The sequence below is a fragment of the Myiozetetes cayanensis genome, unplaced genomic scaffold (assembly GCF_022539395.1).
Source record: "Myiozetetes cayanensis isolate MyiCay16 unplaced genomic scaffold, myiCay2020 scf4, whole genome shotgun sequence".
Taxonomy (NCBI): domain Eukaryota; kingdom Metazoa; phylum Chordata; class Aves; order Passeriformes; family Tyrannidae; genus Myiozetetes; species Myiozetetes cayanensis.
In genome coordinates this window covers 8,374,668-8,395,508 of record NW_026087631.1, presented here as the reverse complement: position 1 = coordinate 8,395,508, position 20,841 = coordinate 8,374,668, and the positions used below count along the sequence as shown (strand labels likewise).

Below are 20,841 nucleotides of genomic sequence, written 5' to 3'. Positions count from 1 at the left end.
GTGTACCACAATCCCACCTGCACCATTTGGAAGGATTTCGCCACATTCAGCACCCGCAGAGATACCCTCCAGGTACCTTTTTTTACCTACTAGACAGCTCAGCTGGATCTTGTATTAGTCTATTTGAAATAGGGTTGCAACATGTAGAAGCTGAAAAAAAGTCCATGCAGTGTGAACAGCATTATGTTCTACTCTGTCACACCACCTCTAGGACCTGAGGGAATAATAAGTGGAAAACGCTACTTTGTTTTCCCCAGATAAGGGAGAAAGGGCAATTTCTCTTCCATTTTTAAGGCCAGCCAGTAGGTGTAAAGCTTGATTAAATCGCGAACGCTTCACTTGGATGTTTTATGGGTTCTTTTTTCCTCTACATGAAGGTCAATATTTTGTTTGCTTCCCCTCTTTTCCCACAAATTCCAAAAGGTGTTTTTCTGTGTATGGTAATGTAACTGTAGCTGCTTCAGAGCCTGTTGATTTGCAGTCCAGCAAGGAACAGTAAGGTTTACCCTGAGACGTTAGGGCTAAACTGAGCCCTCCCCTGTTCTGCAATCAGTTCTGAACAGAGTGGGGAGAACTGACTGCTCGTTGCCAGAGGCAGGGTTAATGCTGCAGGGACACCCCAGGTGGACATGCCAAGCTGATGGGTCCCATCAGCCAGGAAAGGCAGATGTTAACCTCCAAGGAGAGGCGGGCTGTGCACCCAGAGTGGGGCAGTTTCCACCTGATTCCAGCTCACTGTACAGCTCTCCCTCTTGTCCCAGCTGACTCCCTCCAAGCCAAGGTCCATGAGGTCTGGCTCGAGCTGTGCAGGCCAGGTCCCCCACTGCTCACCAGAGCCAAGCAAAATGAGAGTATGAGTGGGCCTTTTCTCCACAGCCTGACAAAACCAGGTCATGTCTTTCCAGAGGAGGGCAAATAGGGCAAGTAATTGTACAAAACTACCCTGGAAAATCCAGATCATCACTGAAGTAACTCAAAACACCAGAAATGCTTAACACACTGTGGTGCTATTGCAGAAAGACTTTGCCAGTTACAGTAAGTGCCATACACAAAAAAAAGGGTTCTAGAGGTGCTTGAATGTTGCAGGGATCAAACCAAGTGTGTAGGTGTCATCTTAGAAATGAAAACATGTGAAATCATACTTTTAGAACACAGTCAGCCGTTCACAGGGCATGACCCAATCTCAACCAGCAAGGCTAGAGAATTCCTATAAAAGCAGTGCACAGCTGAGACAAAGTATGTTTGTCTCTGCAGAAGTGTGTTTCACTATTTTTAAAGCATGACTACTCCAAAAACATGCAGGGCAGAAGAGATGTTGTATTTTTCACAGACAAAGTCTAGTTACAGATCTCTGGGAACTTGTAAATAATATTTAGAATACAGAATTTTAAATTGGTGCAAAATGTACAGTCAAACACAAAACACATATTGCAAAATATATACAGAATTTTTCTAAGAACAGAACCCAAGGACAAACAGATGTTTAAATATAAGAGAAAAGTCCACCTTTTATAAATTACTTTTTCAAAAACCAATTATTACACCAGGTATGTTATTTGTAGACAAGTTACCACAATATAATGACATGTCTCATTTGCAAGGCAGGCATTGAGAAACAAGTTACGTCACTCAAAGCCAGTTTCTAAGACCAATCCACAAGTAAACATGTGTGATAATGCATTACTGGTTTGAGGCACACAATGTGGAAACAGTTTTCAACCACTTTAATGCTTATACTTAGGCGCTTTGTTTTTCTGAGAATTAGGCAGATGCACAAAGAATAAGCACTAGACACTAACTTGTCATCTTACATTAGTTTATTGGGCCAAGATGATTTATTATTGATGTATTAGAACATTCACAAAAACACTATGAGACGCCTTAGGAGTATCCTGATAATAAAACAACATTCATACAACTGGATGAATCTGGATAATTTAAATAACCAGAGGTGAAAAACAGTTATTTAAGCAATAGTTAAGCCACAGTTTGAGAAGAAATAAGATGTCATAGGTTGTTCATAAGTAGGAAGGACACTGAAGTCTATAGCAAACTACAAACTCTGATGCTTTGCATTCAAAGCAGAGATGTTCTCTTCCAATAATCAGAACTTGCAGCTTCAAGGTATTGATTGCTACTAGCTACACCATTGCTAATTAAACTATCACAAGGGTAACTTGCTTTGGGCATGTTTGGAATGCTGGAGTTGTACAGCTATTGCTATGCTACAGATCCCCGAATTTTGCTTTAAAATAGCAGTGAAGGCTTTATACGCACCTAAAATTACACAATAAATACTCAATAATTCTTCAAGCACCTCTTGCTACCCAATTTGGCAAGACCAGCAGCACTAGGAAATGGGTGCCGTGGTGAGCCAAGCTGCTAGCACTTTGACTCAGGCACTCCTGATTTGTGCCTGCCTGCCTTCAGAAAGCAAAAGGGCTCATGTGGAACACTGTGTGACAGGGAGAGAGAGGACTGTAACTGCCAGTCACCAGACGTGTAACCTTCCTGCAGTCAAGCACAAGGACAGGCTCTCTGCTCTTCAACCTGATCCATCTGGAGAGGAGTTCTGACCTGTACAGCTGATGTTTACATTAGGAGTTGCTGCCACAGGTGTAACAGGTGATACACACACTATAAATGAAGCCACATCTTCTGAAAACAAGTCATCCCCTAAATAACACACTTGAGCAGTGCACAGTGACACGCTAAATGGGTGTGCTGCTAGGAGAGCTCTGAGGGGTAACTACACCACTAACAGTGCCCTATTAAAAATTACTTTGCTTTGGGATACATCTTCAATATCTACACACATTTATTTCAAGACTTCAGACCGATTTTTACAAGAACACTGTTCTGCTTATAAAACATTCTCATAAATTATCTCCACCAAAAAAAAAGTCACTTTTTCAGAAAACATGTTCAGTACAACATTATCAGTAGAAATTGTCCTGTGAGTCCATGGCAGAAAAGTAATAATCTACACTTAAATCTCTCCAAAGCAACATAACCAGGAATCTAAAACCAGAAGGCAACTATTCCATTAATTATCATGGTAAGCAGAAACAATGCTTCCAAAACACATAGAGTGCACTCTTTCAGTGAACACCTATGCATTTACAATCAATAGTCACTGTCCTGTAAACATTGAAACTGCTGCTCTAACTGCAGGTTAAGATGAGTAATTTGCATTCATTCCACGGCACTCCACACATACAATCGCTACATTGTTAAAAAAAAAAATCCCCAAAAACATTAAATAGCAAAAGGAATGAAGGCTTTGAAGTGGACCTCTCCTGCAATTAAGTGTCAAATCAGTAAATACTGACACTATAAATTAAACTTGAACGTTACTTAAAACCTAAAACTTAGAATAGCAGCCAATTTGCTCAAAAGTCAGCTGTAAATACATACTGCGACGGGAGGAAGAAGCCATCTCTCATTCCCCAGCAGGCTTTCAAGAAGAACACAGTGTTAGATATGGACAGGGATCAGGAACACTGCAGTCAGAGAAACTCCTAAACAATTGCATTCTACAAACTTGTTTTCATTGCTACCTGAAAGTGCATCTTTGTATCTGTAGAATCATCCCCATATTTATACAAAAAGTACAAACGTGATTTTGTCTATCCTAAGCCTATCTAACGTGTAGTTTCTAGTAAGTGCAAAAAGTGTAATGAAGTTATATGTGCTCTGTGCATATAAGATCAAAGCCTGAAAATGAGGCAACGTAATCACCATGAATCCCAGGTAGTTCAGTAGTTGCTGAGCCTTTACTGCACAGCTGTTAAATGGCTAAAGCAGAAGCTGAAGCAGAAATTAAAGAACAGTCTAAGCCCATTAACCAGAGCAGTGTTTCAGAGCAGGAACTCTATTCCCTCACTCTCCACACACATTTACCATCAAATGCTCATGCCTTTATTCTGCACAGAGCTAGGCCTGAAGGGCAGGAGGGCAGCCTAGCAGAAGAGGAAGATGTACAGTTACACTGAAGGTTGTGAGGAAGAGGTGTGTGGTGCAGAATGAAAGAGTATCTACTGCCAGGTCTCTCAAGGGCACAAATCCAATGCACCCCCAGTAGGAGGAGCTGGAATATGGACCAGAGGCTATGCAGCACAGAGCATACCTGCTCAGCACATTATTAAGTACATACGCAGCTAAATCTGTCATGCCTTCAACATAAGCCCTTTTAAGTGTCACAACAGCTCCACTTGCCTTCTCCTCCCACAAAATGAGGCTTCATTGGATAATGACACGTTTATGTCAAGAGTCTGTCAAGTCACATGCACACATAAATATTTAGCAATTCGAAACAGCTGATATTCAAAACAAGTACATTACCTGCTCTTTAAAGAAATGAAATCTGTTACAATACTTGTAAGAGGGTAACTGTAAAGATTAACAAACAATTATCTAGAACAGTTCAGTTAGTTTTGTTTCTTAGTTAAGTCTTGCAGTGGACTATGCTCGGCTTTTTCTATATTTTAAAATGCTACAATAGCCATTGCCACTAATTTTAGACACACAAAGACTTGATTAAAATCTAGAAAGAGCAAGAGGAGCTCAAACTGTAAAAACACAGAGGCTGTACTCTAAAGACAGTTGTGTTTTTCACTATATTCCCATCATGTCTTGTTGGAAAGCGCCAAGTCCTGCCTCCTGTCCAAAACTGGTGAGAGAAAGATCCAGAAGCGAGTGCTATCAGAATGTTGTAACAGAGCAAAAGCTGTACAATTAGGCACTGTGGAAGGAAATACAATAAGGCGTGTTCTCAAAGGGTGTGTGCACATGTATGTATACGCATGTATGTACACGCACATATATACACATACACAAATAGCTTTTGGCAAAACAACAGTTTCATTTAAAAATCAATGCAGTGAAAACACCAGCAATTTAAATTATACAAATCAAGGGAAAAAGCCAGGGGAAAAGAGCAGCAAATTTTCTAAGTAGCACCTGTATCTCAGGGATGAGCTTTTGAATTTCAGTTCTCCCAGTTCAAGGCAGAGGTGTGTTTACCCATCAAAACAGATTTTAACCAACTGATCACCTTCTCTCATCTGCAATATTGGGCTATTTCAAAGGAACCATGATTTTCAGAACCCTTCTCTCCCCAGTGCTGGCAAAGCTTAAGTAAGACACTAGTAAAAGGTCAGGAGAGTGTTCCTCAGCAGGAGGGATGCCAGTTGTGCTACCTGTGCCTGCCATGATTTATAGGCAAGGACAGTGGAGAGAGGATGAAGGAGTGTGTACTCAGGACAGCAGTGAGCCTGTCTACAGTTATGGCTCCTGATCCTGTGTCCCTCGTGTTCATTAACACCTATCTTAACAAAACTGAGCCTCTTCCCCACCACCATTGCTACTGCAATATTCAAAGTACTTGGCCACAGGGTTCTCATACAATGTTACTCAGTCAGTATGGAGAATCATCTATCTTCACACCGTCATGAAAATTATACTGCATTGTTTTGTTCAATGTAAAGACCAAGCCTAAATGTTTTGTATTAACTGCAAAGAGTTATCTCCTCCTTTCAATCAAGTCTTACATACTATGGAAGAAAATACTAGGCCTTCTCAGACACTGTGTGTGATGAAAATGTGAAAAATAATAAAAGAAAAAAAAGAACAAAAATATTCTTGATACACTGGCCTTTACAGAACCTGAAACTGAAACATCTTAATAGAGGGGCTAAAGACTGAGTTTCTCTTTTAAAAAGCTTTACAGGAGGTTTCCTATCTCGACTGCCCAGGAATCCGTTTTGTCATCAAAACACATTAAGCATCTTTTTACAATGCACAGAGATCTGAGATGCCAAGTGAGTTTTTCTTAAGGTAAGTTTTCATTCCAGGGTGGCACTCATCTACTCAAACAAGATGGCAGTTGCTTTCTGGAAAAAAAAAAGAAAGGGAAAGAAAAGCAAAACTCAGAGCCTTCTTGTCCTCCACCAGGATCTCCTCTGGAAGTTGCAAAAAGAATACATTCATATTTCAGTGTCACATTGCTACCACGATGCTACCCTGAGACAGGCTTGTGCAGAGTTCCAGGGATGGAAAATCTCCTGGGAAGGATATAGTAAGGGGACCTCTGATTAAAGTACTGAGACCTGTGAGTTTCGTGTTATTTCAGAAAACAGATACTGAGCAAAAGGGAGAGAAAGCCAGGTCCTTAACAAGCCAAGAACTTGAAACACTGTCAGCTACATGCTGAAGGGTTATATATGTCTGGAAAATAGTAAGACAGGTTTATTTACTTGGGCTGCAGAAGACAGTCAGCATTGGCAATCTTAAAATTTATGCAAGTTTTTTGTAACAAAGAGTCAAGTTTTCTTCTCTACTACTGAGTCAGCAACTGGAAAGTAAGACCATGTATTCTTTCTGCTGCCACATGGATACAAAGCAGTTTCTCTGTCTTTCTGGACAATTACAAAGCAGCAATCTATTTCAGATATCCTCTCTAATTTGTGAGATTCATCCAGAGAGTGCATACCCTCAAATACAACACTTAATTCTTCCTACTTGTATTGCTGGTACCAGGATGCCAGAAGAGCTCCATCTGATCCTTCATGCCCAGGGTCTGAAGCAGACAACCCTGTGTTTAATGAGCAGGAAGACAAGGATTTTAGCTCTGTACTATCCAAACTATCTCCTTCACAGCATGAATCCAGTATGCATGTTGAATAAAAGTTAAACTGTAGTCCACACTGGGGTACCTGAAGAACATCCCTGAAATTAAGAATTTAAACAATTAAGAGAAGGTTTCACTGAAAACAGGAGTCAGTCCTCCAACTGCATCTCTACCAGAACATAAGAACAGAGAGAATCACTAGATAGGAAGGAGAGACTGTGGGCACCTGCCATTCTTCCATGGCTGTTTTGTCTCTCTTTGTAGCTTTAGCTGTATCATCATTCTGCTGCTGTAGATGACTCTCTTGTAGCACCCACATTCACACCCCTGTCTGCACCATGACTGGAAAGTAGAAAGCACAGGTAACGATCAGATGTTGCTAAAGTTGGCCAAGTGCTTAGAGTAGAGACTCATCAACAAGACCCAGCAAGAATTGCCTCAGCACGTAACTGGCTCCATCACAAAACTGGCTTTTGCATATTTCAAAGTTACACTTAAGTCCCCTGAAGCAGCTGGAGACGTTTTTCTAGACACACTGGCAAGAGGAATGCTCCTAAAGCTGACACTTGAGTGATGAATTCATGCCACCCATAGCTGAATTAGTTATTACTGTGCAACAGAGGACAAGTAAGCCCACTGTCTGGCTGAGTGGGCTCTAGGCAACATGGTTTAAGTAGCTCCAAGCAGCAGATGCATCCAAGGGGCAAACTAATGCAGGCCCCACCCCCTGCCCACAAGTGGCTTGCAGGGCCCCTTGAGTATGACGCTGACCCGAAGTGAAAGGTTCAGTCCCTGGAGAACCACGGTGAGATGAGTCTACCAGAGATGTGAGTGAAGAACAGCAGGACCACAAGCCATGGATAGCAGATATATGGAGTGCTTGGCAGGACTAGCACATCTGCTCCAGCACCACTCTGTAGCATGAAGCTGTGAAAGGAGTACTGGATCCCTTCAGCAGAGGAATAAATACAGGGCCTCTGAAGAGCCCACACTCGTGCAAGTGAAAAGGAGACAGTCACTGTGTCCCTGGGCCCACACGTGATAACAACACCCACCAAGGATTTGAGAAGCCTGACCAGGTAAGTGAATTTTCACGATGGCTCTTGCATTCCCAGTTATTTGAAGCCTACAGCATGATACATGCACGCTACAAGCTTCAACACTGCCTAAGGCTCCTCAGCAAAGCTATGCTGTACTTCAGCTCTAACAGATGACTGTGCTAATTCACTTAACACTAAGTGGTACTTCTTTTACACTAATTAGTGATGATTCTTTTAGTCTTTGAGTTTGCTGTTATATAATAGTCCAACTGTGACAAATTCATGAAAAAGAAACAGCACAATTAAAGACAAGAAGAAAGGTCTGGTGTCAGAGATAATGATTTCAGTGATAGAAAAAAATTGGTATACCATAATACTGCCTTGGGTATTCTTGTTTCTTTTTTTTTATGAGCATTGTGGCTACTGAAATTCAAATGCCTTCTAAAAGAGGCTTTGGCTGAATAATGAGAAACTAAGCTGCAGTTGAAAAATTGCTCTACAGGCTGTTTCCCCACCATTCATATTGCCCAAGTACTGCTGAAGTAAACTCTGTGAAATATTTTGACTCAACTGTTCTAGTACTTTCTCTCTTTCCAGTGCACTGGGCTCCTTTTATAGAAATAATCTCTCCTGTGTTTTGTGTTTTCCTCTTTACAGTAGTACTGTTTCAGCTGTGCTATTTGGATGGGTCCAAGTTCTCAGCAGCTTGTGTCTTTGCCTTCTTTTGGTTACGATGCTATTGTGAACATTATTTCAAAGGAACACTTTTTCAACTATGGAACAACTCACCAAAATTTATCTATGGAATGACTTTCTTTAAGAAGGAGCTAGGAGGAGAGGAAGAGTCTTTGTGAAGGCAGATACAGAAATCTCAGCATCTTGGAATCTCTGTTTGGCTGGAAAATGGAAATGGCTTATGGAAAAGCAACCCAAAGTAAACATTTCAGATGAGAAAAGTGTTACATGATAGTTATCTGTGACAATGAGGCACTATCTTCGAAAGACAAAGTAGAACCCAGTACTGTCAAAATGTAACGAAAGGCACGCTCTTAGGCAACACTCTTCAGGAGTTGTCCGTACGTGGTTTTACTGAACCAGCTTGGTATCTACAGTAGGTGTGCTGCATCACTTCCGAACACAGGTCTTCACTTAGCGTCCTCCTTCAGAGACTGACATGCTATCCACCTTCATCTCTCTCAGGCTTCCAGTTTTTTTCTGTTTCTGCTTGGATTTTTTCAACATGTGGACCTAAAATTGAAAGTTTTAAAAGAAAGGGAGTGAGTATTAAAATAATCACCAACAAGCTGATCGAAGGCAAATAACTAATAACCAAGTGAAATGCTGGAATTGCCACAGAAAACATTTAAATACACAACTATCTGATGCACCTATCCTTATAAAGCTATAGGATTAACTGCCTTTTTTTCCATAAACATGTTATATGTATGCATATAGATGTATATGTATGTGTGTGCATATATATTCCTGTACACACGTATACATACACATATAAAGACACAACAGTACTAGTCACTAACCTGATAGAAAGATAAGAAATGTTTCTCACTGAAGGACGAATTAGGTTTGTTCTCTCTCTTTCTTCCTATTTCCCCCCCAGCCCCTTCTTCTCAGGAAAAGAACAAAGTTTAACATATTCTGAAACTTTGATATATGACCCTCTCTTTCACCCATTTTTCTTCTCATTGTCCTGGTAGCTTTCCCAGGAGAGCTACATATTCTCTGAGACTGTCAAGACTGTCTGTAGCAACAAATTTCTGCAAGTTGGAAAGGCATTCTTAGAGTAGCAGGCAAATGTGTAGACTGGTGTGCACCCCAGTCAACTACTGCAAAACGTTTATTTCACAATTTAAATGTCAATAGAGAACTTAAATTCTAAGGCAGCTGACGCTGCCTTCCTTTTACATACACATTGAGACGTCAAGGAAAACCAGACATGGATTACTCCAAAGTCTCTTTTTTGCGAACCCTTTTGCTCATCCATTATTCATTTCTCTTCTTTGCTACTCTCTGACAAACCTTTCCTCCTCCAGCAAACTGATTCCTACCTTGCACACTGCAGTACTACCATGGTTCTTATAGCAGTGACCTGCTTCAAGGCAAGCAACACTGCCTGGAAATCTCAATATAGAGGAAAAAAAAATTAAGTCACTAGGCTGAAGTTCAGGGACTATTTTTTTTAAACACAAGCCTCATCTGAGCTGCTGGAGAGAGCCCTCAAAATACCCTCTGTAGAAACTGCTGTGTATTTATTCAACAGTTACCACATGTGCTGACTAGCTCCTTTAAGGTTAAGTACCAGAACACAACAGACAAGCAGAATAATATGGTAACACCCAATGGAGGAACAGAGTCAACTTGCTAAGAGAGACCTACAGCCAGTACCTTTGGTCCTGCAGCAGAAATTATAATCTGGCCAGGGGCCTGAATCCAGGGCTCTCCATCAACTTGAACTGGAATTGGCTTTAGGAGTGTTACACGAAAATACGAGCCTTGGGCTATGCGGATTCCTGATCGAAAACCACCTTGGACTTGACCCTGTTAGGAAGCAAAAGCCAGGATATCTATCACCCCAGTTAACAAGAAGCACAAATACTAGCTAGGATTAAACTGGGTGGATAGTATTTTATTCTCACCTGACATTTTAAGTTTCAAGTAAAAGAACTGCTTAGGCAAAATCTGCGTAGGATGCCTTTAGTGTCCCAGCATTAATTATTTCAGTTAGTGCAGAACTTGGACACCCCTGCAGGATGCTGGAGGCAAAACAACTTCCATAGTGAAGCTGTTTGTACTCCAAAGAAACAGGTACACTCCTTGCTGCTTCTCCTTTCATGAAAGATTTAAGGATCTCTACCAAAACACTTCTTCAGTGTCTTTTAAAAGATCTAAATTAAAAAATGGCAAAGTTGGCCAACACTAAAGATGAGCTGCATGAACTTTTAAGCACCCACCTTTCAATTTTTGATTGTTTTATGGATTAGTTATCTCTAATTACCTGACCACATATACCTTTTCAGCAGCATATTTCTTCAAATAGTGAACAAAATATGAAGAAAAGACAAAAATAACCTGCCATTCTACAAGACTGCGTTACTAATAGCAGGCCACTGTAAAAATATGTAATACATTAAAGAATTAAAGTTCCATATGTTGAGTCACAATCTTCTTAGCAGAATGGCATACCATCTGCTTCATGTAGCACTCAGATCAAGAGCAGCTAGCACCACATTCTCCAACAGGGAGATTCCAAATCAGATTCCAACCAACAAGGGCTGGAAACCCTGTGGTAGATAGTAATAGAGTCACCTGTCTAGAAAGAGTGTCCACCCTGATGAGATACAATAGGATTTTTTTGCAAGTACATTAGGTGAAGGGTGCATGTTTTGGTAGTATTAGAATATAATCTTGTTTTCATGAACTGTTTGGCTCTGGCACCATGATACCTGTCATGAGAAAGCAAAGTGCATTCTATAATACATACATATATGTGCATTTAACATATATGTATGCATGTAAGTCTCTGGACTGGGTTCAAAGCCTAGTTAAGTTAGGGAGCATTTCCCCACGTGCTTTGAGCAAGTTCTTTTCACTCCCATTACTCCTTATCCGGCCTTAACAGAGAGGCATCCTTTTTAGGACTACGCACCTGCAACGCACTGTCTGTTACAAAATCGAGCCTGTCTGAAAGAATGTCTGTTCCTTCTGCGCTTACTGGGATGCCAGCTTACCATGTGAACGACGCCAGTCACACCAACAACTTCCAGCAGGCCGTCGTCGATGCGCGGCTTCTCGAAGCGGTTGTCGCTGTCAGAGCCCCAGAGATCGGCTCCCGAGCCCCAGCTGCGCGGAGAGCACACCACAGTCACCACCCACGCCTGCCTCGGGGCACCCTCCCCGGCGCCCTGCTGGGGGTGGCTGCTCTGACAGGCTCCCAGAGCCAGACACTCTGCTCCCCCCCATCAGCTGGAGGGACTGCAGTTCCTGCGCTGCGAAAACAGGAACCGTTCTTCCCAAAACCTGGGAGAATTCTGGTACGATCTTTTGGTAGTAAAAGGAGGAGCGAAGGAAACAGTTTCCATTGGAAGGAAAAAAGTGTAAATAAGAAGGAAGTGATTCCAAAGGGTTTTAGTTTGCTGGGAAGTACAGGTTACAGCTTCATTAACCCTTACCTTTCAAGAATTAAGAACTTAACATAGCTCTTACTGGTCTTGACAATATTCACAGAACCTACTGAATGGAAGTTAAAGCTAAAACAAGTATGAAGTTTTTATTCTTGTACCTGGCCAAACTCGCTTGCAGTTATTAGCAGGTTCTATCCTGCTAATATGCACTTCAATCCTCTGACATGCCTCTGACAATTTATTGCCATGTTCCTTTCTGTACAACACTGACCCTCCTCACTCAAATCACTCGCTTACTGTTTTTATGCATAGGCTGCTCATCACTAGTCATGATTTATTCTTCTACACAGTTCTCATGTGCAGTGTGTATTTGTCTCTGTGCAAAGGTGTGTATACACACACAAAAACACATATTTGAATAAGAAGTTGAAGAATTTTCAGACTCAAATACAAAGAGATACAGGTTGTTTAAGATAAGAGGGTCCTTGAAAAAGAATAGAATGGCACCACTAATCACCTGCTAGTTTTGTGCAAACAAAAAACCTTCCTCGACCAACAGTAGACCTAAGGAAGCCAGAAATCTGAGGATATGGCTTCCTTTCTCCCACAGCAGTAAGTCCAGCTCCCTGCAGGTGTCAGGGCAGCACCCACAATCCCACAAAAGGTACCTGAACTGAGGGTTTTCAACAGCTACCCAGGCAGCATCACAGACTCCATGTACACTGACCAGCTGCCTGTGTGACCTGGGCAGTGTTTGGCAGTTGAATTCTGTCTGACCTTCACTGCAGGAATTGCTTAGGTCCCTGGTCTCTAACACGTCAGAAAGCATGTGCAGGTCAATCATCTTTGATCCTTCCACATGTCACTGTGAAATCCAGTCGACTATTCAATAGTGGAGGGACAGGGGAAGATGACAGTGGACAGAAGCCATGGGCCTAGAGCCATGCCTAAAAAGTCATGTTTTGCTAGGAAACTGTGCCAAGAGAATTTGGAAGACCTTTGGTGAGGAAATTATTCCAAACTGCTGCCAGGACAGAGAAGAAATAGCAAATGTATGGGGTTTGCATAAAACCTGGGAAAACAGGATGGTGTAACCTTATTATCATAAGAATTCCACCTTTATGTGAAATGAAATTGTGAGTTTCAGCGAATAGCAAAAATGATGTCAAAATAGTATTAAAAACTAGCTCTTTATGCACAGTTGTACAGACAGCGAGTCATGCAGTAATCAAAAATACCCACTAAGAACCTCCTACTAATCTAAGCTGCTTAACATTGTATCTAACCATTTGACATTTGATGCTCAAATACCAACCCGCAATTCCACACACACAGCCAGGCATGCATCCACAAGGGATCCTTCCTCTCATTTTTACCTGGGTATATTAATAAAAATGAGTCCTTCTATACTTGGTAACTCCACCTCATGCTGGTCCACTTGCAGCTTTATGTCCTTGTGAAGGTTTCTGGTATGACTAATCTTCTGCAGCCCAACTTTCACGTAAACTCCTTTGTTGTGAAACCTAGGAGCAGACAAGTATCTTGTAACTAAGAAGTGAGGCCCAGCATAGCACTCTTCGTTGTATGCGTACCAGTATTGTCCTCTAGCAGGTATGTTTAAAGACTTTTTTCAATTAGAACCGTCTTCAAATTCTTCTAGCTTTACTGCAGAAACAAAGCATAACCCATGAAGTGCTACTTTATACACCTTTTTCTTAAGAGATGATTGTGCTGTCGAAGGATGTGGAGATTGTGAAATTTTATTACAGAAAAATCATCCCTTTTAAAGCATTGCCTGAATGCAATGCCTCTTTGAAATGTAAACTTCTGGGTTGGAAGGTTATATTTTTAGAGGTCTTCATGACACATTTTAAAGTCTTTTCTCATGCAATGCTAGAACACTTCTGGCACAAAAACACTTGATAATCTTTGCTTTACACATTGCTTGTTAATTTGAAATATACTTAGCTGCAGAAACTTAGGCTTAGTAATGTTATTTTGTGACAGAGCTCTAACATTGCTAATTTTAGAATAAAAAAGATGAGGAGGATTTTTATGGCATCCCTAGAAATGGCAAAATATTTTAAGAATAACATAAACAAATGATAGTTAAACACACAGACTATTTTGTTCTATAATGGAAACCTTTGGATATATGGCCTTCAGAGTAACCTTAAAATAAGAAGCATAAATTTTCATTATTTGACCCTACTAGCACATGGGATTCCAATGACACCAACTCTGCAAAATCTCTCTAGCATTATGTCTAAATACTGTAGACATTCAAGCGCAGAAGACAGCCAGTTTAGCATGTGGGTTCTAGTCAGCTCTTCAGAGACCTTTTCAGTTATTTTAAATTATTATATTGGGGATAATTAGTCCTATGTCCTAACAGTTTTAAATAGCACTGAATTAAAGGTACCTCATGTAACACCATTTAACACATACTTTTCCTCCAGACAAGACAGTAACATATGTCTGTGCTAAGACAGGTTCTGTCTAATTTGGATACAAATGAAAAATACTGGAATATCAGTAGAAAACATAGTACTTTAAATATCCCCGAGGAGTATTAATTTTTGTTGCAGGAAGCCTGCAGAAACTGAAAGAATATAACACAGTGGCCTAACTGCAGAACACTTGTGTATCTGTGTAAAACAATTCTACACTTGCATTAAATTATGCAGAATATTCTCTCTAACTTCACATTCATGAAAACTGCTTGCCACAGCAGTCTCCTGCCATTTTGGATGGCACAAAGAAGATGTGGCCTCTTCTGTGATAGGCCATCCTAAAAACTGCTGCAGGACCCTAGGGGAATGACTTGGATGACGGGGCAGATGACTTCACTGATGACACAAAGGTTAGAGGAGTGGCTGATACCCCAAGAGGGCTGTTCAGCCCTTCAGAAGGATCTCGACGGGTTGGAGAGTTGGGCAGAGTGGAACTGTCTGAAATTCAACAAAGGCAAGTTCAGGGTCCTGCACCTGGGAGGAATAACCCCAGGCACCAGTACAGGCCTGGGAAGCAGCTCTGTGGAGAAGGACCTGGGAGTCCTGGTGGACAACAAGCTCTCTATCAGCCAGCAGTGTGCCCTCGTGGCCAAGAAGGCCAAAGGTATCCTGGGGTGCATTAGGAAGAGCCTTTCCTGCAGGTTGAGAAGGGTGATCCTGCTCCTCTGTTCAGCCCTAGTGAGGTCACACTGGGAGTGCTGTGTCCAGTTCTGGGCTCCTCAGTACAAGAGAGACAGGAGCTCCTGTCCAGTGGAGGATAATAAAGATGACCAGGGGACTGGAGCATCTCTCTTATGAGGAAAGGCTGAGGGAGCTGGGTCTGTCTAGCCTTGAAAAGAGATGACTGACAGGGGACCTCATCAATGCCTGAAAGTGTCTGAAGGCAGGGTGTCAAGAGGATGGAGTCAGGCTTTTCCTGTTGGTGGCCAAGCAATAGGACAAGTTCCACCTGAACACAAGGGAAGGACTTCTTTACTGTGTAGTGATCTTGCACTAGAACAGGTTGCCCAGAGAGGTTGTGGAGTTTCCCCTCACTGGAGACATTCAGGAACTGTCTGGATGCAATCCTTGCCATGTGCTCTGGGGTGACCCTGCTCAAGCAGGGAGGTTGGACCAGATGACCACTGTGGTCTTTTCCAACCTGACCCATTCTGTGATTCTGTGAATGAAGGCAGATGCCCTGATCATTAAATTTTACACTGTGAAAAGAACTCACACAGCTTGGCAGTCAACAATGCAAAAACCATCACTGTCACAACATGCACTATTTTTATCTGCCCTGCAATGCAAGTTCAGCATTAAATTCCTGCAGGGAAGTCATCACTGCACTTAGAACTGCTAACCAAGGTAAGCAGCCCTGACCACATAAAGAGACTCTACTGACTGAGGCCAGAGAGCAGACAGCTTTTGGGACATTTACCAGCTTAAGGTCTTGCTTCACAAGAGCACTCAAGCCTGTATTTCTTCCAAGGACTACCTGCAATTTCTGTTGCCACAGCCTGAAAATTCCTGTTCTGCACTCAAGAGCAGCCAGTTCACATGTGAGCAGCTGCTGCACCTGATACCCTTTTTAGTTAGTTTACCAAAAATAATTTAAAAAAAGTGCTAATAATGCTGATAAGACTGTGCACTTGCTTACCATGGGAAAGTGCAAAGCCAGTCCTTTTAACAGTCATTGTCACAGGCAGCCAAAGGTAAATATCATGTGTCAGCACTGTTAACCTGCACAAGCTGTTTGCCTTTTGCAAAAACATACCTCAGTTTCAATTAATTATTTCATATTTCTTTTCCAGAAATATATAGCCCTTCAGATTTGAGGGAGTGGGAGAGGGAATCATCTCTCTTTTCCCATGTTGCCTAAATGGCTGTGGGGAAAAAAAGACTCCAAGCCCTTCAAGTCCCCCTGCAAGAATGGTACCAAGTCATTGCCCACGGAGCTGCAGGTGCTGCACACTGGGAACTGACAGATAAAGATTACAGGGATGAAAAGCACATAGGGCAACAGAAATCAAAGTATAACCATCATATGCAGTGGCAATAGGAAAAGGGCGTATCTTTCGAAGTACTGCTGCTTTGCAAACACAGAGGAGTTTGTTCTGAAGAAAGAATGAACGTCACTTATACATGATATTAACTGCAAAAGGCAATCTAGGAAAGCTTCATATACTAGATTAGGCACTGCCATATGCTAACTTATTGCCTGATTTTACTACCTGTGATGTTTTTAATCCAATTCATTGAAAATGCAAACCAGTGCCTAATAGTAACAATAGAAACAATTATCTTGTGTTATTCAGTTTTTAAGAAAACCGCTATGAGCAACGAGTGTAATGATACACAGAATACAGCAAGACACGTGGGATTACACATCATTACACTTATAAACAGTTAGAGAGTATTTTTAATAGTTTGAACACTGCACAGTTGTAACTGGCTGTAACTCTGGCAACCGAGAGACAATTTAGAGGACATTTAATCATAGAGCAAAGCAGACAAAACAGTTTCTACAAGCAATTATGGATTAATTACACAATTGTGATTTCTTTTACTCATCAATTTGAGTGGTAATCAGAAGAAAAAAAAAGCCCCATTACTGGCTTGTCAGAAAGAAGGAAGAAAGGAAGGTCTCTCTCATTACTTTTTTAATAAGTCTCCCTTGAGATAGAGATTTTTTCTTTATCCTTAACACCAGCATGCAGCACTAAGCAAGGGTGTAAAAGGTACAGAAGAAGTTCTGAAGAAGTTCTGAATGTGCTTATTGCTTATGTAGCAGTACTGCCCTCATTCCTAATAAAGACTTTTAGCAAGAGAGATTTCCACTAACTCAAAATTTCACTGAACTCAACACTGCAGACTAAGAGTACTAAATAACAATGACACGGCTTCCAAAAACTGCGTTGGTGCTCTCTATTTCCTCTATTAGAGGAAAAAACCCCAAACTGAAACAAACAAAAAAGATGAATTCTGGGCCTACAAGTTCCTGTCTAACTCAATTCCTCCCTGTCCTAGCTCTGCCTGAAGCAATATTGATTTGTGGATAATTGTAGCATTTAAGGTTATCAGCTGTAGTGTAAATTGGAAGTAATGCAGTACACAGAGTTGACCTTCACACCTGGTTTCCCCAGGATTACCTGCTATTAAATTTCCCTGGTTCTTCTTCTCTAGCATGATGAAAGTCCAAGCTCAACTCTGCATCAATGCCAAGACCACAGTAATTGTTCATCTGTACAATCTGATTAAAAAAAAAAAAAAATTATTATTTCCTGCTTACATTCATAAATTAAGAAGTTCCAAAGTTTTTCAACAAAAGCAAGTTTTGCAGATGATCCCTCCAAGTCACTTGCATCTTGAGAGATTCTGGAAAACATTTTCCAGAAACGTTGCACTAAAAATAAAGCTGTAGGAACAAATGTTGATACACAGCCACTGTTTCCAAAGTATCAGAAACTTCAAAGTTAAATGTTAATTAAAAGTGACAGGCATAATAAGGCAGAAATAAAAACTAATGCAGAAAGAAAACCAATCAACCTCTCAAAGCTATTCTATGCAATAACTTCCCAAGTTGCTGAACACCCATGCCACTATTATTTTTGGCATCAACCATGGATTTATCATTACAGTGCTAGGAAGATGCTCTTCCTTACTTTGGAAGGTGACTAGCTTATATCAGAGTGTAGAACTTGACTTCACCTACTCAGCTGTGTCTTATATAGCTCCCTATATGCCAGGCTCAAGTTTCTACAGATTTCTACCATTTTTGCCATTAATTTTTCCTTTGTATGCCATAGCTTTTTTATCCTAGTACTTGACTCTCCCACCCTTCACCTTTAAAAAGCAGATTAGGCACCCAGGGAAAATAAACCCCTGCCTCCACCAAGTGAAAAATAGCTGGAACCTGAGCAACTTAAATCCTCCAACTGACTCATAATGCCTACGATTTTCCAGTGACCAGACCAAAGTCTTAGATAATTGCTGCCATTGTTACAATTTCCTCCTTTTTTTGTCACTCCCTTGTCCAATTTCTTCTTTTTGTCTGAAGACAGAAAGAACCAGCATTCACATACAGCTCTGAAGTCAACAGCTACAACCAACATTTTTATTTTCCTAAATAGAAACAAGTTAATATGAAACAAGGAATATTGACTTTCATTCAAAAAAGTGCAAATAATGGATGCTACACATACAGACACGCAGTGGGAGCAAGATGACAGAAGGATTTATTTCCTGTATATGCTAGCAACTCCTAGTAATTTTTTAAACCATGAAAGGAAAGATACGAGTACCTTTTGAGGAGTGGGGTGTTTCTTGGTTGACACTCCAGTTGTAAAAGTGTTCTGCAAAGCATCTAGCATTCTTTCCAAACCCTTCTCTTATTTGAGAAATAATTTTCTTTCCAGTTGAAGCAGATAGGTATGCCATTACCATGGGAATCTTTTCATTAAGCCCCTATCAGATGCTTTTTGCCAAACAGCTATGAAGTGTGTTCTGCAGTCAACCAGCCCTGCCCAGACTGAAACACTAGATCCAGATGTTGCTGTGTTCACTAACGAACAGCTCAGTAAGGCCTGAGTGCAAAGCCAAGTCAGCCAAAAAAATTAAACTATGTTAATATCCATCATCTTTGTGATTTTTGACAGAACAGCAGCTCCTAAGAATCAGAGCCAAATGGTACTCCACTTACCTTTGGAGGCTCAGGTTCTGCAATACCATTCTCTGCACCTTCAACTGGCTCTTCTGCATCCAAAAGGATAGTCCAACGGTCCATAAGGACATCATCTGCCTCATCCACGGAAACCAAAATGGAGTATGGGTCCTCCCCACTGTAGCCAGCTCCCCATCGCAAGACCCTCCCCAAGTCATTACCTGGACAACAACAAAAAATGCCAAATTATGACTGTACTTCGTAATCAGTGCATCAGCCCTGTTCTACAAACCACATTGCATTCAGGTGCTCCAAACAAGCCACAGGATTAGGTGGGTTTGGAACAAAAAGTCAACAAGCAGAAAAAAAAAAAAAAAATCTAAGTTTTGTTGTGGTTGCACATGTGCTTACTATTACATACAGACACACTCTGATCTGGAATCTTTTCACACACACAAAAAATGCAAAAAACCTGTTACTGAGTTAAGATGTCAGGGAGCAACTGAGTTCACTGGTTTAGAGAAATGGCTGATGCCTCTGTGGTTGTCAGGAGGAGAATATCTTGCCTTCTCCAACTCCTGCCCACTCTCAAACACTCCATACACTCTGGCTGCTTGTTTTTCCTTCAGAAAGTGTGGCTGATATTTCCTTGAAAAGCTGACACTGCAATTTACCCTCCAGCACCAGCCAGAACTGAATCACGGCATGTCTGCTGCAAAACCGAGTTCTTTGTCAGAAAGAAAAATAAAGATAGAGCTCCTGGAGGACTTCTGCCCTCGGAAGAGGAATGGTTTTTGCTGTGATTCTCACCTGTTCCTAAAGGTAAGATGGCAACTGAGGGTTCTGAGCACACCAGCTTGTGCCTGATTTCCTCGAGTGCACCAAGGACCCAGCCGACAGTGCCGTCCCCTCCGCACACCAGCACTCGGAAGGAGGGGACTTTGGAGAACGTGTGAAACCTCCATTGTAAAACAAAGCACAGGGGAAAAGAAACTTTACAATGTAATACAGGAACTGCAAAGTCTCCTAATATGCTATTTAAGATAACGAAATATTATTGGAATTCTGCCCCATGCCCCCCTTTACCATCAGTTTCAGGATTGACTTCAACAAAGAGAATGGAAAAATAGGAAGTTTTACATAAAGCTGAATTTAAGAAAAAAAAGAAAACCACATTCCTCTAAGATTCTTCACTTCTCTTCAAGAGTTAAATAATTAATCACTTTCATTTTCAAAGGCACAGAGATCTAACTAGTCATAATTTCAATACGAACATATACAACTCTTTAAATCCTAGAGGAGATGTTGATTAGTGATGGTGTTTTTTTACTTAGTCATAGGAATCACAGAACATTTTCTTCTTCATAGTACTGTTTTCCTGGTGACTCTTACCTTTTGTGGTTTTTCATCCCACATAAAAAGACACCATGCAAAGTAATTTTTATTTCCTGTTGCACAAGAAGCAATTAATAAATAGGAGCATTTTGCTGTAAAGCTACAGAAAGATTCCAAGGCCAAAACAAAATGAACTAATTACTGAAACTGAAGTTTGAACTGCAATAGAAAGACAATAGAATTATACAGTTCTGACAGAAAAATTAGTTTGTTTATCTTGCCTCCTGCATAGGCTGCATTTCTTCCAACAAAGCTTTTGTTCTGAAGATCTTGTCCTGACAGTTTTTTTTATTAAAGCAATGCTGAAGAAATGAAGAATAGGCTACAACCATCACTTTCAGTTTTATGAAGCTGGTAACAAAATGGGTTTGATTAAAACAAGTCACCAGTTCCTGCCTCCTCACAAGCACATTATGTCCTGTTCCTTGTAGAAATGTTGCAGCTGCGATCAGCCAGGCCCTGTTAATTCTGTAACTGTGGC

General features: G+C 41.0%; 1 protein-coding gene across 1 annotated transcript in view; it reads right to left on the bottom strand.

Moving 5' to 3' along the window:
• Positions 1 to 1,297: 1,297 nt before the first annotated feature.
• The window catches only part of DGKQ (diacylglycerol kinase theta), a 92,330-nt gene continuing 72,786 nt past the window's right edge, over positions 1,298 to 20,841 (bottom strand). The window contains exons 17-23 of the mRNA XM_050328894.1: positions 19,776 to 19,924; positions 19,005 to 19,186; positions 17,455 to 17,555; positions 13,187 to 13,333; positions 11,418 to 11,529; positions 10,075 to 10,227; positions 1,298 to 8,919 (exon numbers count right to left, since the gene is read on the bottom strand). Of these exons, the coding sequence (XP_050184851.1) occupies positions 8,821 to 8,919; positions 10,075 to 10,227; positions 11,418 to 11,529; positions 13,187 to 13,333; positions 17,455 to 17,555; positions 19,005 to 19,186; positions 19,776 to 19,924 (943 nt within the window). The 3' untranslated portion in view covers positions 1,298 to 8,820. The remainder of the gene's footprint in view (positions 8,920 to 10,074; positions 10,228 to 11,417; positions 11,530 to 13,186; positions 13,334 to 17,454; positions 17,556 to 19,004; positions 19,187 to 19,775; positions 19,925 to 20,841) is intronic.